Source organism: Aspergillus foveolatus (genome assembly GCF_047715535.1).
Source record: "Aspergillus foveolatus strain CBS 279.81 unplaced genomic scaffold BDW70scaffold_18, whole genome shotgun sequence".
NCBI lineage: Eukaryota > Fungi > Ascomycota > Eurotiomycetes > Eurotiales > Aspergillaceae > Aspergillus > Aspergillus foveolatus.
Window position 1 is genome coordinate 87,270 of NW_027396082.1, and position 13,726 is coordinate 100,995.

General features: G+C 53.3%; 4 protein-coding genes across 4 annotated transcripts; 2 read left to right on the top strand and 2 right to left on the bottom strand.

The window, feature by feature from the left end:
- Positions 1-232: 232 nt before the first annotated feature.
- BDW70DRAFT_159067 (putative MFS transporter) lies at positions 233-2,285 on the top strand (the record flags this gene model as incomplete). Its single annotated transcript, XM_073740634.1, has 7 exons — positions 233-740; positions 791-845; positions 904-1,248; positions 1,356-1,617; positions 1,669-1,788; positions 1,867-1,967; positions 2,045-2,285. The coding sequence occupies 7 exons, from the start codon at positions 233-235 to the stop codon at positions 2,283-2,285; spliced, it is 1,632 nt and encodes a 543-aa protein (XP_073596876.1).
- A 1,363-nt stretch (positions 2,286-3,648) lies between these two features.
- On the top strand, positions 3,649-5,241 carry BDW70DRAFT_134369 (SGNH/GDSL hydrolase family protein). The gene is made up of 4 exons (XM_073736494.1): positions 3,649-4,264; positions 4,343-4,434; positions 4,485-5,065; positions 5,122-5,241. The coding sequence occupies exons 1-4, from the start codon at positions 3,902-3,904 to the stop codon at positions 5,139-5,141; spliced, it is 1,056 nt and encodes a 351-aa protein (XP_073596877.1). The 5' UTR covers positions 3,649-3,901; the 3' UTR covers positions 5,142-5,241.
- A 1-nt stretch (position 5,242) lies between these two features.
- On the bottom strand, positions 5,243-7,332 carry BDW70DRAFT_134373 (S53 family peptidase). Its single transcript, XM_073736495.1, has 2 exons — positions 7,150-7,332; positions 5,243-7,081 (listed from the first exon to the last, which is right to left on the bottom strand). Exons 1-2 carry the CDS (start codon positions 7,250-7,252, stop codon positions 5,370-5,372), a joined length of 1,815 nt encoding a protein of 604 aa, XP_073596878.1. The 5' UTR covers positions 7,253-7,332; the 3' UTR covers positions 5,243-5,369.
- A 4,939-nt stretch (positions 7,333-12,271) lies between these two features.
- On the bottom strand, positions 12,272-13,517 carry BDW70DRAFT_167249 (intradiol ring-cleavage dioxygenase; the record flags this gene model as incomplete). The annotated part of the gene is made up of 3 exons (XM_073742180.1): positions 12,272-12,939; positions 12,987-13,082; positions 13,133-13,517. The coding sequence occupies 3 exons, from the start codon at positions 13,515-13,517 to the stop codon at positions 12,272-12,274; spliced, it is 1,149 nt and encodes a 382-aa protein (XP_073596879.1).
- Positions 13,518-13,726: the final 209 nt, after the last annotated feature.

Below are 13,726 nucleotides of genomic sequence, written 5' to 3' on the forward strand. Positions count from 1 at the left end.
CCTGGGGCAGCATGGATGACAGCGGCAGGCCTGGGCAAATCCTGGGGCCATATCAGTTTCAGTGCAAGCTCTACTGTCTCGAATCAGATGAGAAAAGTCTGGGAAGGAGCTTGAGTCTCCAAGACTGAGTAGGTGATCGGGTAATATATGCCCGGGGCGGGTATATAAGGTTGGAGATGGGCCCCAGGGCTCGTTGCAGGCCCTTGCACCTTTCGCAGCTAGACGGCCCAAAATGACGTCCAAACAGAATCCCTCAGCAGAACAAATCGAGTCTGCAGACTCCATCACTCCCGCCGTTGAGACGGCCCCCAAACCCACCGCAACCGCCGAGAAAGCAGCCCAGTTCCTGGCGACGACCACCGTAGACCGCAGCTTCACACCTGAAGAAGAGAAGGCTGTGCGGCGCCGAATCGATCTCCGAGTCCTCCCTTTGCTTTTGGGCGCCTACTTCTTCCAGCAACTCGACAAGTCCAGTCTTTCGTACGTCTCCATTTTTGGGCTCGTCGAAGATGCCAATCTCGTTGGCCAGCAGTACTCGTGGCTCGGCTCGATCCTCTACCTCGCGCAGCTGGTTATGCAGCCCCTTGCTGCACTGGTGCTGGTCAAGCTCCCGACAGGCAAAGTCATCGCCAGCGCAATCTTTCTTTGGGGATCTTCGTTGACGATCATGGCGGCCTGTACAAACTTCCCCAGTCTCATGGGCCTGAGGTTTTGCTTGGGAGCTTTTGAGGCGATGATTGGTGAGTGGATACACTTCATTGCAGAAACGAGGCTGACTCTGATCGTCCAGCACCATCGTGCATCGCCGTCACGCAAATGTGGTGGCGGAGAGGAGAACAGACTTGGTACGCTCAGCCCACATTCGTCCCGTATGCCGGGGAAGCCCCTGTTGACGGCAGACAGGCGAGCAGCTCTCTGGAACGCGATGAACGGGGTCACCTCTATAATCGGCTCCCTGTTTACCTATGGCCTCGGTCACATCCATAGTGAAACTCTGTTCTCGTACCAGATAATCTTCCTCCTCTGCGGCCTGCTGACAGTGGCGTACTCTGTGGTCGTGCTCATATTTATGCCAGACTCTCCCATGGAAGCGAAATTCCTTCCTGAGCGCGAAAAGGTCATTGCCGTCGAGCGTCTTCGTGCGAATCAGATGGGCGTTATCTCGAGAGAGTGGCGTTGGGACCATGTTTGGGAGACACTGTTGGATGTGAAGACTTGGATTTGGTTCCTGCTGATTATCGCTATCTCGTACGTGTCCTTGATGCGCCTATCTCTCTTTCTCTATATTTTTTTTTTTTTTCTTTTTCTCTTCTTCTTTTAGAGACTGCGGCGTGCTAATGAGACTTGCCATGTAGCATCCCCAGCGGCGGGATCAGCACATTCGGCAGCTTAATTATCACCTCCTTTGGATATACCAACTTCACGGCTATCCTGTTCAACCTGCCCTTTGGGGCCATCCAAATCGTGGTCATCCTGTTAGGCGGCTGGCTGGCGACAAAGTTCCGCACAAAAGGGATTGTGATCGCGGGAATTGCACTGATCGCTGCAGTTGGAACAATCCTAATGCTGACGGTCCCGAGGGATCAAAAGGGAGTGTTGTTGTTCGGGTATTACCTGGTATGCCACCACCTCAACCCCTACTGAGCCGGAGTTGACAATTGATGGTAGGTGTCTTGCCTCGCCGGCATAACGCCCCTCGTGTACGCATGGGAAGCGCAGAACACTGCCGGTGATACGAAGAGGAAGTGTACTTCTGCTGTGGTGCTGATTGGGATGTGTACGGGGAATGTATGTCGTCTACACCTTTCCTATTATCAACAGCAGATCCTCCGCGAGGTTGCAGTCTTTGACTCAGTAATGGTATAGGTCATCGGCCCTCAGCTCTACTCCCTAGAACAAGCACCCGAGTACCGGCCCGGCCTGATCTCGAATTTGGTCATGTTTATCCTGGTTGCCGTTATCGCTGTGTAAGTCCCTTCCCCGCAGCCATACTGGATGGGTTCAATCCCACAGCCCATGCAAATGCTAATTATGTCTGCTGTAGTATTGCGGATCTGTACCTCTACTGGCTCAACAAGCGGCATGCCAAAAGACGCCAAGAGCTGGGCAAGAATGCAAGGGTCGTGGATGAGAGTATGCTGGGGAAGGCCAAGATCCAGCAAAGTAAGAGTGCTGCAGTGGAAGACGGTGCAGGTGAAGAGCAAAAGACGGAGGCGAGTGTTGTGGACAAGGGTTTCCTGGACACAACGGACCTGAAGAACGAGGACTTTATCTATGTATACTAAGATAGGGGATGCATGTCCTTCTGACTCACTACGATTCTTTCAAACCTCCCGAACCCCTGAGGTAGGAGAGACAGCGCGCGGTCCAGCCTTGACTATTCCAGGTGCTAATAATCATAGATTAAATGGAGTAATTTATGCCACTCGCCGTTGGCTGAAGATCGATTTCGTGGTGCTGCGCCATCGAGAGCCCAATCACGCAATTCAAGGGGCATTCACCAACAATATATGACTGGGAATTTACAGTCCTTCAGCAGAGCCAATTTTCTCCCTGCCCGTCTTGATAAGGTAGCCGTTTGACTATTTCGTATTTTCCTTCCCCGTCCCAAGTGCCATCAACGGGATGACACCAGCATAGGTATCTACAGTATCTGCACCCTCCAAATTAACATAAGCTTAACAGAGCCGCCTACCAGCGGCCTGCATTATACCCCATAATTGAGAGAATCCGACCGCGTGATGAGGGATAGTCCGTCCAAGATAGCGCATCTGCACATCAAGCTTATGCCATCACTTAGTGGATGACCTTGCCTGGTGCATGCGGAGAATGTGATATTTAGAGTCATAGTCCGTACCCACAGACCCATGCAGTGCATAAATGATAGTAATTCAAAGTGCACCTACTGCTAAGTGCACCTATTGTCTTCGAGGGCAAGCCCACTGCCTTTTTCAACTTCAGGTCAACTTCAGGTGTCCAGGGACAAAAAAGTTCCAGGCAGCCGAGTTACGCCGTCAATCCCTTCTACTCCTGTCAGCTGCGGGACCAGGCTAATCATTCTGGGCCTTCTGATGAGGGTAACTGGATGCTAGTCTATTGATGGTGATGCGATAGACCTCCACAGACACGCCATAGCAAAAGTTGCCAGGAGGACCTGGGCATTAGGCTCAGCACTAGACTTAGAACTAGGTCATAGTAGACTGACACTAGACTCGGCTATACTGTCCTGTTTATGCTGGACCTGTCTCACCATCCCCTTGTGGCTGGCCTCCTTTCCCGTGTCTTCTGCCTTGGTTCGAGCAGGAAGCAGTACCGCCCATGCCGCTGCAATAAGAACTAAGGTACTAATGTTAATCGTGTGTATTGATGCCTTAAATTACCAGGTATCACAATCAGACTTAGATAAGGTGACGGGCGCTAGTCCCAATGCAGTCGAGGCTCTTGCATTAGCCAATCAAAAAGCAGGTTTTGCGCCTTGCCCGAGCAACCGACCCGAGTCTGGACCCAAACAGTGGAGGCTTCCATCTCTCATTATGCTGTCATCGTCCAGGACGATCGCTCTGGTCAGACATCGCTGGTAAGCATGTTGCATGTTCCAGGTTGCATTGCTCACAATCGTTGATGACATATCGGCAGAATTTGACAGAGAAGTAACCCATCCAGGTCCTCATTTTATTCAGGAACGAAGCCGGAAATAACTCGCCCGCCTATCACCAGGCAGTGCCTATCGTCAGGCAACCGAAAATCAGTAACTGGGGCGCATCCAGTCACACTACACAGCCCCAGCCAGCGCAGCACAGCTTCTGACCAGACTGGACCCTGCCGGGCGTGGAGATATAACAAGCAACGACCCCTCTCTGAGTTGGCAGCGCTAACGTTGTCTAGGTACAGCCTGAGGGCCATGAGAACCCCAATGACGGTGTCGACACCACTTAGGCCGGCATTTCTATGCAGAGTATGTATCGGCATTCTTCTCCTCCTTACATTCCTTACCACAGCCTCTGCCGCCTCTGCCGCCCCCGCGCTCTCCACCGCGTCGTTGGCTGAAGTTACACAGCAGCAATATGAGGATGAACAAGATCTTCGACCACGCGCGACAAAACCATTCCTCCTCCGGGTAATGCCGCTCGGCGCCTCGATCACCGTCGGGTACAGGTCCAGTGATGGGAACGGCTATCGCAAGTACCTCCGTGAGCAGCTGCGGTATGCAGGGTGGGGGGTAGACATGGTGGGGAGTCTGGCGAACGGGACGATGAAGGATAATGTAAGTCTCTCTCTCCCTTGCCGCGTTACGCAAAAATAAACGCAAGAAGAAAGAAAGAGAGATTGACGGTGAGAGCAGCAAAACGAAGGCCATTTTGGCGACACAATCGACCATATCGCCGAGGCGGCGGTAAATTCTACACGGTTGCAGCCCAATGTCATCCTGATCAAGTATTCAACCCCTACTCTCCCTCACTTCTTCCAGTGCTTACGCGCGGCAGCGCCGGCACAAATGACTGCATCCAGGATATCGAAATCACCGACGCCGACACCCGTCTCGATTCCCTAATCACGCACCTCTTCGCCTCGATCCCCAACACCACGATCATTCTCTCTACCCTGCTCCCTAATGAGTTCGCCTCGCGCGCCGTGCGACGCGTGAGCCAAGAATACCGAAACCTCGTCGCGCGGCGGCGGTCACGAGGCGACCGGCTGGTCCTGGCGGAGATGAGCTACTTCATCACGGACGACCAGCTCGCCGATGGAACACACCCGAGCGATACCGGGTACAAAATGATGGCGGCTGTCTGGTGGTCTGCGATCCAAACGGCGGAGGAGGAGGGGAAACTGAGCGCACCGAATATCGTGACGAAGAGCGTGCTGAAGGATCTGGTGGGGGTAAATGGGACCGCGCAGACCGAAGGGAAGGGACTGGATGACGGGCCCGTTGAGGATCCGCAGTTGCCGGAGTATAACGCGCCGGGGCAGCCTGGGGGAAGCGGTGGCGAGGGGGGTGCGGTGGCGCTGGGATATGGGCTACGAGGCAAGCTGGGATGGGGGCTGGTAGGGTTATGGATTGTTTGTAAGTTTCTCTGATCCATTGGTCTGAGTTTCAGGGGCGCCGGCTGACCTTGACAGTGACGGGCCTGCTGGAATAAGGTGCGCATACCTACCCTGTCACCCTGCACCTACATGTACAAGGCATAGACGGACAAACACCCGGATGACTTATGACTTGCATAAAGAAAAAGATAGATGAATGGACAGAATGCACATAATATGAATTAAGTTCAATGCTAGCAAGGCCATCCATGCAATGCAATGCAATACGATAGTATATACCAGGCTGGTCTCTATCAGATAGACCAGCCAAATCCTAACCAACTCTAAGCATCAAGCACGAGCACTTTCAGCTTCGCGAAATCCGGCGTCCCCAGCCCCGTCACAGGATCCCACCCCTCCGTCGCGTTCCACCCCGCATATGGGATGACGGGGCTTCCATTTGGCGAGCCGCCAAACCGGTTGTTCCCGTCGCAGCCGGTGCTCCCGCCGTCCACGATATCGTTGAGCCCGCTCAGGCCATCCTGGTAGAGCCAAGGGTTGAGGAATCCCAGCACGGGCAGGCCTGCCTTCAGACGCACGTCGTTGAGCAGCGCCACGATGCCCGCAAATACAGGCGAGCTGCAGCTCGTCCCGTCGAAGAGACCGACGCGGCCCTTGTCGACGACAGCGAAGTTTTGCGCCTGCGCTGCGACATCCGGGAAGGCGCGTCCGCTGCGGTTAAAGTACTGCGCCTGCGTGCTGCCGAGATTGCGCAGGTATGACTCAACCGCGGCGTTCTGGTACGCAGGGCGCGCCCAGTAGTCGGAGAACCCGCCGCTGGAGAAGTATACACCGGATTCGGGTGCCGTGCCGTTCGTGCCGCCAACGGCGGTCACCCAGGGGCAAGAGGCCGGGAATTGCGGCGGGAAGTGCGTCGTGTTTTTGCCATCGTTGGTCTGGCAGGCGGCGCCGACGCCGGAGTCGCCCGAGGAGAAGAGCACGGACACGCCGCGGGAGCCGAGTTGGGCATACATGTTGCAGACGGAGCGGGCGTACGGCTCAGGGATTGTCTGCTCGTCCTCGCCGTAGGAGGTCGAGATGACCTGGGGCAGGTCTTTCTGGTCGAGCTTGAGGACGGCCTCGAGGAAGTCAAGGAAAGGCTCGTTGGAATTATCATTTGGGTCGGGGGAGGAGAGGTCGGGAATGAGCTTGCCGCGGCCGGCGGTCGTGAACTCGGTCACAGGCAGCGGCGACGAGACGCCGATGATGTACTGCAGGTCGAGGTTCGCCTCGCCGCTGTCGGCCGTGGAGTCCTGGTCGTTGAGGCCGCCGTTGATGGAGATAACCGAGAAGTTCTGCCCGATCGCGTAGGGAGCGTAGGTCTCCTCGAACTCGGCGAGGTCGTCGTAGCGCGCGTACTCTTCGAGGAAGGAGGCAAAGGCCACCTTGCTCCCGCTGCGGTTGGATGCCTTGTACCCTTCAGTGTTGTACAGATCCGCCAGGCACGACGGGGTGATGGCCTTCTCGCAGTGCTCGAGCGAGCCCGAGGAGACTGCGTTGATGAGCTGCCGATTCGTCTCGAGGAAGATCGGCTTCGCGCGGACGGTGGCCCGGTTGGCGTGCGTGCCGCCAAAACGCGTAGTCGGCTGGATCATGTTGACGTACCCAGCGAGCTCGCTGGGAACGCTGTAGGAGAGGGTTCGGAGGATCCGCGTCCGGTTGCCGGTCGAGCCGGTCGTCGTGTACCAGAGAAAATCGGCGTCGAGGAGGGCGTTGGCCTGGTCGACGGTGGTGCGGAAGTTGATCCAGTCGGCATCCTGCTCGAACTCGACGCCCGCCGCTGAGAGCCAGTCTCGCACCGAGGAGGAGGCCTCCTCGGTAGGGAGAAGCAGCTGCTTCATCTCCTCGTAGGAGGCGAAATGCTGCCCGTAGCTGGAGTGACCGGGCGTAGACATATCCAGCAGCGCCTGCTCGAAGCCGGCGACATTGTGCTGCTTCAGCGCGATGCGTAGACGCAGCGGTTGGTCAGGGTCGGGGGTGCTCTCGTAGGTCCAGCCTAGTCTGGTCAGTATCAGAAAGGCGTCTTTCTCTCGCAGGAGACGTGAAGGGGCCGGGTGAGACTACCGTCAGGGACAGATCGCAGGCTCTCAAAGGCCGCAGCCGCCGCAGCAGAGACACAGGAGAAACCGGCCAGGGAGATGGCGGTTACACGGGTGAAGGCGCGCATGGCTTGCAAAGTGTCTGGTGCACGAACGACCTTCGAGTGACGCCAGATACAGGCAGGGCGGAGGACAGCTCTTAAATGAGATCCAGCAAGGGGGAGAATGCCAATCAAGGCGGGCACGCTCGCGACATTCCAGAAGACAGTGAATCGTCCAGTCGCTATCATCCCCACAGTTGATGAACTGACAGCATATCACCTGCCATCCTGGTGCTAGCGCCAAGATTGCAGTGTCGCAGCACTAATGTTAGTGGGCGATAGCGATGGATCAGAAACAAGCCGCGACCAATAAGCTTGGTATGACCCTGTCATTGGCGCATCTCTCAGTGATCGTCAGGGGCCCGCTTGGCTGGTGGCTGGGCAGGGGCCGCAGGCAAATGCCCGGCTGGCCTGATTTCTTGCGGACTTGCCCGATAAACTGAGGGGAACTTGCATCGCAATGTAACATCGTTTATTGCTTCAGCCTGCTTGCATGTGCCGTGGTGTCGTGATAGTAGACAATATCATTGTCGCCTCGTTCTGTCTCGGCATTAGGGTTCCGTCCAAGGTTCTTACGCGCCAATTATTGGGGTATGGTTCAATCGCCACTTAATGAAAAATGAGAATGCGAGGAGAAGAAGAAGAAGGAGAAGAATTTCAGGTACTAGACCATGTCAGACAGTGCGGTACTTTTTCCAATAAAATACTAAAGTTGTCCAACAGTATATCCTTCCTAGTCATGCTGCCCGATCACTACACCGGCTGACCAGCATAAGGGTATGACGCCTTCGGTCGCAAAATCAAAAGATAATACCACAATAATATTAGAAATTGAAAATTAAAAAAAAAAAAAAAAAAAAAAAAAAAAAAAAAAAAAAAAAAAAAAAAAAAAAAAAAAAAAAAAAAAAAAAAAAAAAAACATGGCCAAATCCGCCGGTACGCTATCCTGCATGGTTGTAAAAGGGCCAAGGACTCAGTGCTTATCCCAATCCGAACAAGGGGAGCTGCACTATATGCCCTCAATGGCCGTCATCAGGATAGGGATCTGCCAGGTTGCCATTGACTTTATGGACAATTGCATAATACGAGGACGAGCAACGACGGTTATTGTCGGGTTCAGGGAGCGGATACTTGACTATCCATCATACGCTTTCTTTAAAGCATTGGATTGGAGTATAAGCGAATGTTTTGTTATGGACAAATTGCCTTCCCAAGGATCAGCATTGCTGAAGGTTTTGACAGGCAGAAAACCCTGTTTCAATATGAGACAGGTAGCGGACGCCAAATCTCCTGCGTTAGAAGATGCTGGGGGCCAGATTCAGGCTATATTTTTCCTTACACGAATCTTAATCAGAGCCTTGTATTCTACAGTCAGAGCCCGTCTCGAGCACTAATCTAATGTTTTAATGCTGGCGGCACCGCTCGTTATCTATATTGCGGACTCGACGCCTGTGTCAGCTGGCCGGCAACCAATACAGTCTTTCTCAAGCTTCTCCTTGGCTCTATCTTGCTTGGGAGTGGAAGGCATCGACTATTTTACTGGCAGAGAATTGCAAAGCACGGTCATCACTTCTGCTACGCAGCTCGTCGACCGCGCGCGGGAATATCTAGAGCCAGTCTTAGACCCTGAGAAACTAGAACGGGCAATACCCGGAACAGCCTTGACACCGTCTACTCGTGAGCGCTGCCCCATGAAACGTCGCGCATGGTTCAGTACCTATCCAATGTAGTTGATGGACTAGTCCATTATATCCCGCCGTACAGGCTTTGAAGCTCTTTTATAAGCCAGATGCACGGGTTGAGCGTTAAGAATTGAAATCGCTAAGCTTATCTACAGCTCGCTGCAGATTGAGGGTCTCATGCTGCTCCTGACGTAAGATACGGAATCGCTCTGGATTGAAGCGTTGCCCACGTCCGGTCGATGCAGATGGAGGCAACCCAGCGGGTCCTTTCTCTCGAAGACGGCGCATCAGCGAAAGAGATGAAGTGGTTGACTAAGCCGTCCGTCCGTGTCAGAAAGCCAGTAAATTGCTTTTCACATTAGACACCCTGGCCGTTTGAAACCCTGCCCAATGCCCCTGTAAGTTCTGTTGGGAGAACGTTTGGTGTCCTAGTTATGCAGGCCGTTACTTCGCTTTCTCTTACGGCGTTGCTCCACCCCATATCAGCTCGAATTGCCTAAAGTATAACCCTTATTCATCGCCTGAGACTCAATGTGTACCTGTCCTACATAACATCTGTCGATTACTAGAAATAGAGCACTCAGCCAGAAATTTGTGGCTGAGAACGATACGGAAGTCCAGGTGTACTAGCGCGATTGCTCGCCTGTATTGCGAGGACATGGGAGGATGAAGATATCACCCAAGTACCAGCAGTAGTCTCAAATTATCTACACTGGAGCTCAGCTTCTACACGCAGCTCAAGCTGGGTATGCTCACGCGTATAGATGTCTCCTTGGGAGATGACTTACGAAGAACGTGCTCATGGTGCAAAGAGGCCTTACTGCTGCTTCCGTCACAACTGATAGCCGCATTCACTGACATGGGCTGCAATCGCTGGCTACCTTTCTCGCTGCCCTTCTCGACCCACCTTCTGTTAAAAGGGTACAATATCAGCAAGGTTGCTTGCTTCTCTAATCCAGTTCACGTTTAAAATAAGGCTCTCAAAGTCCTCGCGACACGAACTTATGATACTCCTTACCTCTGCCATCGTAATGACTTAGTCTGAGATAACATCCTTTCCTAGGTCGCTTCACGATATGTACGGTGAGTGTCCATTCCTTCATAATGTCGCCGGCGCTGCCCAAGCATATGCGCTCGCAATCTGTCAGAACCGTCCAGCTACCTACAAGAGCACCACGACCATGAACACCTCACCTAATAAGACTATTTCGGTAAGTATGATATCGCTGGTCTAGGCATCTTCAAGAGCACGAATCATAATTTCGATCGTCAGAGGTATCGGCCGAAAGTATCCCGTCACGTCTCCATGCTGCCAGTCAGTGGCAGCGTCGCAGCGAGAATTCCACTCGCAGGTCCACTAAGAATTTACCTTTACATATTCTTTTCCGAGATCCTGACCCCGTCGTGCCTGCTTCTCATCTTGAAGTATGGTACTGAAATTCTACCTAGCTACGTACCTCGCTTCGGTAGGCCGGTGGCTGTTCGATCTCAATTCGCGAGAATAACGCCCTGGGATGTTTCAGTGCAGTAAGAATACAGGTAGGGTCGAGAATGATTACTCGATTTTGAGCAAAGCAGTAATATAGTATAGGATTTGGGCAACAAAGGCGAGGACTTTGCGCTTTGGGCATGGATGCACCCAGCTCATACAGTCTGCCTCATTATAGAAGGGACCCGACTCTACTTCGTATGCTAATGATCAAGCTGTGAATTTGTAACTCTGCGGGCCTAGGTAAAGACAAATTTGGATAGCGAAGTTGCACCGCGTAATTCTATATGCGATCAAGCTGAATGAAAGCCCTACCTACGAAGCCATTCACAACAGCTTGACAACTTCGACATAAGCCTTCTCTAGTCCCTGAGTCACAAATTCATGCGCATGCATTTCAGTGCGATGAGATCACTTTGTAGCCTATGTTGCTTCTCTTTACCCGCTAGCAGGTCGGTTCTTCTCCCGCCATTTGGTAGGACGAACGGGATGCTATACCTGGGTATCAGATTCGCCACAGTTCTCACTCCCTGATAGTTGGCGCGGGCTTCAGCACAAGCGTATTCTGATCTGTCTCCACTCTTTTTTAGTACTGTTAATCAAGCGCTCAAAGGCATGGATGCTTTTGCGCGCGCGGTGATGTTCGCAGATTGAGCCAAGTTGTCTTACTGGCACCGTCCTACGAGATGACCGTAATCGTGTTTTGATAAAAGCTGGTACATAAAACTAGCCTGAGGTTAGGCTAATTGTTATGTGACCCAACATAACCATAGTGTCTGTATACCTCAAATGTACTAGCAGCTTAGCTGTCTTGAGCTGGCTATAATATATTCCCCAGGGTATCAGCCAGCAACCGACTATAACTACCTCATCGGTGGGCGCTAAGAAAAAATAAAACTGGTTTATGCAGTTGATCCAGGCTTATAGCCCGCCAGCATGTTATATATGCACTGCTAGGCCGTGGGGACTACCATAGAGACAGTTAGTGTGTGACGCACTATTAGCTCGATTCGGTAGTACAGAATCCTGTCCATCATTCAAGGGCCAAAACTCTGCGCCGTAGTGATCCTGCCACCGCACAATATGCTATACCGGTAATGTAGAAGCTTGGTCTGAAGTCGAATTTCTGACAACACGAGCACCGGTCAGAACATGGAGCATAATTACGGATGCGAGACACCATATTGCAATATCAATGGCTTGCTTCCACCTCTAACTGTGACAAGACGCATTTCTTGACGCTCTTTGCAGATTTTCACTATCACTGCATGGCTGCAGATATCAACTCTGCTCTCAGCTCATAGTAATGGAGTGAAGAAATCCGCCACGGAATGCAGGGAGCAGCAGCTAGAGTAGGTAGTAACAGGTCTCGATACAGATAGAGACACGACTAATCGCGTTCGCTCCGGATATCTAAGTGACTGTGCCCGATCTATCTTCCAACACTGCAACGGTCTGACTAGGTGTCTGGCTCTGATTTCGCAGTATTGCGCTGATACATAGAAGGCTCGCCTGACTATTTACCTACCATAGACTTAAGACAGGGGCATGAGGACCGGCCGATGGCTCTTAGTCAATAGAGACAGTCCAGCGAGCTTGCGCTACGGCTGTGTAGTAACATTGCTGCTACCACGAGTCCTCACTTAAAACTCTGCATAGGCCTACCCTGCCTGAGTTTCTATACTGGTTGTCGGGTGCAACAGTTTATTTCGGTACTTGGCTTATCTATTGGCGAAGATCTAAATAATGTGGGCAAGAAGCTCAAAAAAAGAGACTGGATTTTCCAATTTCAAACTATCTGCGTCTTCTCTCCTTGCTATTCAACACCCAATCCACTTGCCACTAAAGCGCAGCGGCAATAGCACCAGCAGTCATCTAGGAAGGAGGAGCACCGGTAGGAGCGGAGCCGCTAGGAGCGGAGCCACCAGGAGCGGAGCCACCAGGGCCGCCGGAACCGCCGCCAAAGCCGCCAGAGTTCTCGTTCTCGACACCACCATCCTCAGTCAAGTAAGCAGCAGGGGTGACAGAGGTGCTCTGGCTCGAGTCAATGACCACGTTGATCCAGGCAAAGATACCATCAGTAACGTCCTCACCGAGAAGGACATACTCGACAAAAGGGTCGATATCATCGGAGAGCTCCTGGGAGAGGATGCTGTCGTCCGCGTTGAGGGTGAGCTCCTGGGTGTTGGAGCTGTAGACGTCCGTGGCCTCAACGAGCGAAATGAGGTCCTGGTCGAAGAAGATCTGGCCGACGTGAGACGAGGTGGTCGTGTACAGGCCCGCGAGGGTGTCGTTGGCGTTGGCCGTTGCGTCGGCTGGGTGAGAAAGCACGTGGATGTGGGTTGCGCGGCCCGTGTAGTGGCCGGGGAAAATGGTCTCGAATTCAGCGACACCGGAGTCGTCGGTCTGCTGGATTCCACGGAGGAAAGTCGCGTCTAGGTTGGTCTCATCGGAGGAGTCGCCGTTGCCGCTGGCCACGACGCCCGAGTAGACGCCGGTGGCATTGCAGTGCCAAAAGTCGAGGTAGACATCCGGGACGGGTTCTAAACCTGTTAGTATAGCGTGGGAAAGCTACAGAGAGACGTCTTACCGCAGGTCTCGGAGTCGATGAGCTGGATGTCCAGGTAAAGAGGCACACCCTGCTGGTCCTCGACGAGGTTCTGGCGGATCAGTTCACCACTGACGTCTGCACCGTTATTAGCATGGGTTTTAGCTGATCCTTTGTGGAAAGCATACAGTAGGGGCCCTGGGTGACATCCTCAGCAAGGACGCAGGAGCCACCCGAAGCGAAGAGGACGGACGGGTCGGTGGAGAGGTCGACCGTCAGGTTGGACTCGTGGCTGGTGGTCAAGGGGGTGGTGTCGCGGGCCTTGAGCAGAGGGCCCGAGAGGCCACGGGCCTTGCGGATCTTCTGCAGCGAGGCGTCACGGCGAGCAACGCTCGCAGCCTCGACGCCGCGGGCCTGCAGCTGGGTTGCGCACTGGGACAGACCACGAGCACGGACAGACTTCAGGGCAGCAGCACGCTCAGCGGCTTCGGCCTTGACATCGTGACCGGGGTGGGCAGAGACGACGGTGGCAAGACCAACGGCGCCGGTGAGAAGAGTAGAGAGGTAGACCATCTTGATCGATTGATAGGCAAGGGAGAGTGTGTTGAGGTTTGTTGGATGATTGTTCGAGTCGTCCAGAGGGCGAAGGATGACCTCCTTTATATGTCTCGAGGGCTTCTTTCCGATGGACAAACAGAGCAAGGCACCAACAATACCACCGTAGACAGCGTCTATTCAATCTATTGCAATATCGGACCGGAATTAATCAACGACGGACCCCA

Excerpts from the sequence above, each read along its gene's own strand:
- BDW70DRAFT_134369 (XM_073736494.1), top strand. The coding sequence starts at position 3,902 with ATGAGAACCCCAATGACGGTGTCGACACCACTTAGGCCGGCATTTCTA. Across the intron at positions 4,265-4,342 it reads ACGGGACGATGAAGGATAAT|CAAAACGAAGGCCATTTTGG; the intron begins GTAAGTCTCTCT and ends CGGTGAGAGCAG. Across the intron at positions 4,435-4,484 it reads CCCAATGTCATCCTGATCAA|CGCCGGCACAAATGACTGCA; the intron begins GTATTCAACCCC and ends TACGCGCGGCAG.
- BDW70DRAFT_134373 (XM_073736495.1), bottom strand. The coding sequence starts at position 7,252 with ATGCGCGCCTTCACCCGTGTAACCGCCATCTCCCTGGCCGGTTTCTCC. Across the intron at positions 7,082-7,149 it reads CCTGCGATCTGTCCCTGACG|GCTGGACCTACGAGAGCACC; the intron begins GTAGTCTCACCC and ends TGACCAGACTAG.